Source organism: Phaethon lepturus, unplaced genomic scaffold (assembly GCF_000687285.1).
Source record: "Phaethon lepturus isolate BGI_N335 unplaced genomic scaffold, ASM68728v1 scaffold41857, whole genome shotgun sequence".
NCBI lineage: Eukaryota > Metazoa > Chordata > Aves > Phaethontiformes > Phaethontidae > Phaethon > Phaethon lepturus.
This window is the reverse complement of record NW_010550534.1, coordinates 1-3958: the sequence shown is the minus strand read 5'-3', so window position 1 is coordinate 3958 and position 3958 is coordinate 1. Positions and strand designations below refer to the sequence as shown.

The 3958-nt window shown below is 48.4% G+C and overlaps 1 protein-coding gene across 1 annotated transcript in view; it reads left to right on the top strand.

Annotated features, from left to right (window-relative positions):
* LOC104623485 (inner centromere protein-like) overlaps positions 1–3633 on the top strand; it is a gene marked incomplete at its 3' end in the record, with an annotated part of 14515 nt that extends 10882 nt beyond the window's left edge. Inside the window, 5 exon segments of the mRNA XM_010290585.1 lie at positions 1–104; positions 1382–1492; positions 1834–1964; positions 2176–2254; positions 3523–3633. Of these exon segments, the coding sequence (XP_010288887.1) occupies positions 1–104; positions 1382–1492; positions 1834–1964; positions 2176–2254; positions 3523–3633 (536 nt within the window).
* Between the last annotated feature and the right edge of the window lie 325 nt (positions 3634–3958).

Genomic DNA, 3958 nt, shown 5'->3' with positions numbered 1-3958 from the left:
AAGAGCGTCTGAGGAAGGCACTGCAGGCTCGGGAGCGGGTGGAACAAATGGAAGAAGAGAAGAAAAAGAGGATGGAGCAGAAAATTTTACAGAATGATGAGAAGGTAAGAAAGCTGACCAAGCTTTGGAGCACTCAGTACGGTGATGTTATCTCAGTGAGCTGTGAGACCAAGAGGGTGCAGACAGGCCACTGGCATGCTACACGCAAGCGCAGGATTGCTGCTGACTGTGACTAATCAGGTAGTGGGTAACTCTGCATCAGAGACACTGAAACTCTGTCTAACAAGAGGAGGCTTTTGTTCTCCATACCTCTGCAGTGGTTCTAAACATTCCTGTTTGGACACGCAGTGTTTATGGTGCTCTGTGTTCAAGGAGTGTGGCAGCCTCCCTTGACTCTCCTGTGAACAGGCCCTGCAGATGAGACAGCCTTACTCAGCTTACAGTGCGCTCAGAGTGAGCTGTTCGCACAAAACTTTACAGACAGCGACGCCACGGTGCTTGCAGGCAGTTGCAAAAACGTGGTGGGAAAGAAAAGCTGCCAAGCATGCAAGGGATGCTCATGAGTGGTAGACGTGGCTGCCTGCGTATTTGTATCGTGTCTGTTTCTTAAAGCCTTGTCTGGCCCTCTTCTGAGGACGGGTGTAAGATGAAGAGCGTGCTAGGATGGGCTGTTGATGACTGCGTGCAGACAGTGGTGCTGCTTTTGTACAGCTGTGCAGGTTCTGCAGGATTGAGGGAGGCTGTGCCTGACTGACCCGGAGCCCTAGCAGCCTTTGGGAGAAGGATGGTTGCTCATTTTTGGGAGGTGGACTAAAGGGACCTTTGCAGAGGGTCAGCCTTAGAAAAGAAAGGAATCCTGCTCCTTTCAGCCTTTCCCAAAACCCAAGCAGACAAAAGTATACCCAGCCCTCTTCTGCTGCTGTGGATGTGCTAGTGTTCCTGCTGGAACAGCTCAGGTGAAGGAAGCGTGTCTCGGGGGCTCAGTCAGCTTTCATGTCCCCAGTTCATACTGCAGTTCAGTTAGTCGACAGCAACACTGCAGGCAAAGCAGAAACCAGATGCTAGATCCCCTTGTTCTGCAGAGAATCACTTGCAAGATGGAAGCATGTATTTTGGGGTTGTGTAATGGTCTCTGCGCTCCTTTTTTCTGTCACGCCGAGTGATGGGTGTCTCTTCACATGGCTTATAGTAAGTGGTAGACTTGCTGCATGAGGCTGGTGCTAAATCCAATGCACATATGCCTGGGTTCTTGGTCTCAAGACTCTTAGGACCTGGAATATTGCAGGCTTCAGACTTGAGAAGCAGTTCCCGTCCGCCATCTGGACAAGGCTGTGAGGTCTGTCCTTGGGGGTGGTGGAGCAGACACCTGTGGCTTTCTCAGGTGCGCCCCTCACAAGTGCGGGAAGAGAAGGTGGCAGAGGAGCGGAGCAAGAAAAAGCTGTCAAAGAAGCATGGGGAAGCTGATGCACGGAAGCAGAAAGCACTGAGGAAGGTAAGAGCAACTCTAGGTCCCTTCTGCATGTCAAAAAGGAAAGGAGTAGCCGGGAACCCATGCGTTGTTCTGACTGCTGGGACAGGGAGGGGGGGTTACTGCCTCCCCTGCTGCAAGGATTTTGGGGTCCATGCTGCAAGATTTCTCTTTAGACAGTCAATGTTGGGTTTGAACAGAAGGATGCCTGTGGGGACAGAAGGGAGAGACCGCCCAACTGGTAGGCAGGCTGTGGAAAGTAAGAATGAGATACAGCAAGCACAGGTTGCCTCAAAGCATTTGCTTCACATCCTCCCATCTTTCCCCACCTGAGCTGGAGTGTTGTAAGGGTTTTCTTTCTTCAGGAGGAAGATGAATTTGAGCAGCAAGAACCACTGCAGAAAAGGAGAGAGGATGAAGTGAAAGAAAAAGGAAAGAAAGTCTTGGAACTGAAAAATCTTGTAGAGCAGCAACAAGTGGAACAAGTGAAGGAGAGGTATTAGCTTGTTTCTGTCCTGGAGGAGAGGACTTGGCAACAGGCATGGTGAAGCAGTAAATATAAATAGTATTGCTGAAATTGGTAGACTGATGTGAGTGTCGGGCTGTCCCAAAGGTGTGGGGTGCTGAAGCAGGAGGCTATAAGAATGCTTGGGGCAGGCAGACAGACATGCTTTCCTCTGACTAAACTGTAGCTTTTTTTCCCCCAGGGATCAAAAACACCGAGGGAAGGAGAAGGTCCCCCAACCACAGCTGGAGTCAGCAGTGTTTACTGGAAAAAACATAAAGGTGGGGAGTTGAAGTGGTCTTGGAACAACTTCTCTGTTGTAAACTAGTGAGGCATAGGATACACAGACTTATTTTAAGATCAGCCTTGTTTTCCAAGTGCTGTGTTACTGTTTAAAGTTTTGGCATTCACTATTATGTTATTTAGAGGAACAAGTACAATAAAACCAATGATGAGCCGAACATCTTACTGTAAAGAGTTGGGGCTTGTGCAAGAATAAGCCAACTCTGTTGCTAAAGTTGGGGTTGACGGTTTCGTTATTAGCAGGTGAGCCTTCTCAGCCCCATCACAAGGTGGGTGATAGCCGTACAACAGCACTTTGAAGAGCACCTCCAAATGGCATTCACTGATACTTGAATGAATATGGAAATTAGTAAGAGGTTTGTTTGTTTTTTTCCTACTGCGTTCACTCACTGTATTTGGAGGATGTGATCCCCGTAACAAACTTCAGGTATCATACGGCTTCGTGTAACAAATATTTATACAAATAATGTTATGGCTTAAAGTCAAGGCTGTTTGTCTCAAAATATCACAGTAACATTTTCTTTCCACTCTCTTTCTACTTTTAACATCATTCTTTTTTCTGCATTCTTCATTAGTAAAAATCAAACCCCTAAATGCTACTCCTCTTAAGGATAAATTCATGCTTCTGTATTTGCTTTTGCTGCTCTTACTCACTAGGTCCGTGACATTCAAACTCCTGTTTGTGCTATGTAATTTTAATGAAGGTCTAAATTCTTCGTATGTGGCCAGCAACTGGCCTGCAGTGAGCCACACAAAGCTCCTCCAGATAAGAGAGAAGTTGAACAGAATTCAAAGCGCCTGCAGCTCTTGCCCTCCTGTTAGCTCTTCCCTACTGAGTAGTATGGGAAAAGAAACTCCTGGATAAAGTGGTTTGGGTTGAAAAGGAGTTTAAGCAGTGAAAATTGTTTCTCTTTATTAGGAGGAGAGCCCAAAAGTGCTGCACCAACAGCCTGGGCAGGAGAGGAGAGCCAAGCAACCAGAATCCATTGCTGTGGCTTCTAACCCCTGGCTCAAAGTGGTAAAGGTGAGCATGGGCTCTAGAGACCTTGTTGATCTGGATCTGAGCAAAGACAGGAATTGTATCTTTGAGTCTTGAGTTTGGCTTTTTTCTGCAGAAAAACACAGAGGGACTGAGGATTTTTTTTTGCAAGGGCTTCAGAAAATGTGGCTCAGTTCCAGAGACAGTCTGGTTGTTTTGGTTCAGTGAACATGAATGAAGAATGACTTAATTCTTGCATCTTAACAGGAAGAAGATGGTCTGCAGGGGCCTCAGCAGCAGCTGGGAGAGGAGAAAAAAATCAAGCAGCCAGAAACATTGACTGCTGCCTCTGGCACATGGCTGAGCAAAACTGTAAAGGTGAGTCCTGGCTCCAGCAGAGCCCTCAAAGTGAGTCTGCGGTGTCCAATTGGCTCCCGTGGTTTGGAGCCAGCCTGCAGATTTATTATCCATCCGTGATGGAGCAGGAAACAAAATCCTCAAGCATAGGCTGCTGGGGTTTAACAGGCGTCCATGCAGAGCAATGGGATGTCTTCCCGGGCGCTCAGCTGAGCGCTGAGCACGGGGGAAGCCGAAGGAGAACCAGCCTTGCCTTGGGCGGAGGAGCCAGCCTTGCCCCGGAGAGCCGTCGGGAGCGGCCGCGGGATGGCAGCACGCCGTGGGGCGCCAGCGCAGCCCACAGCAG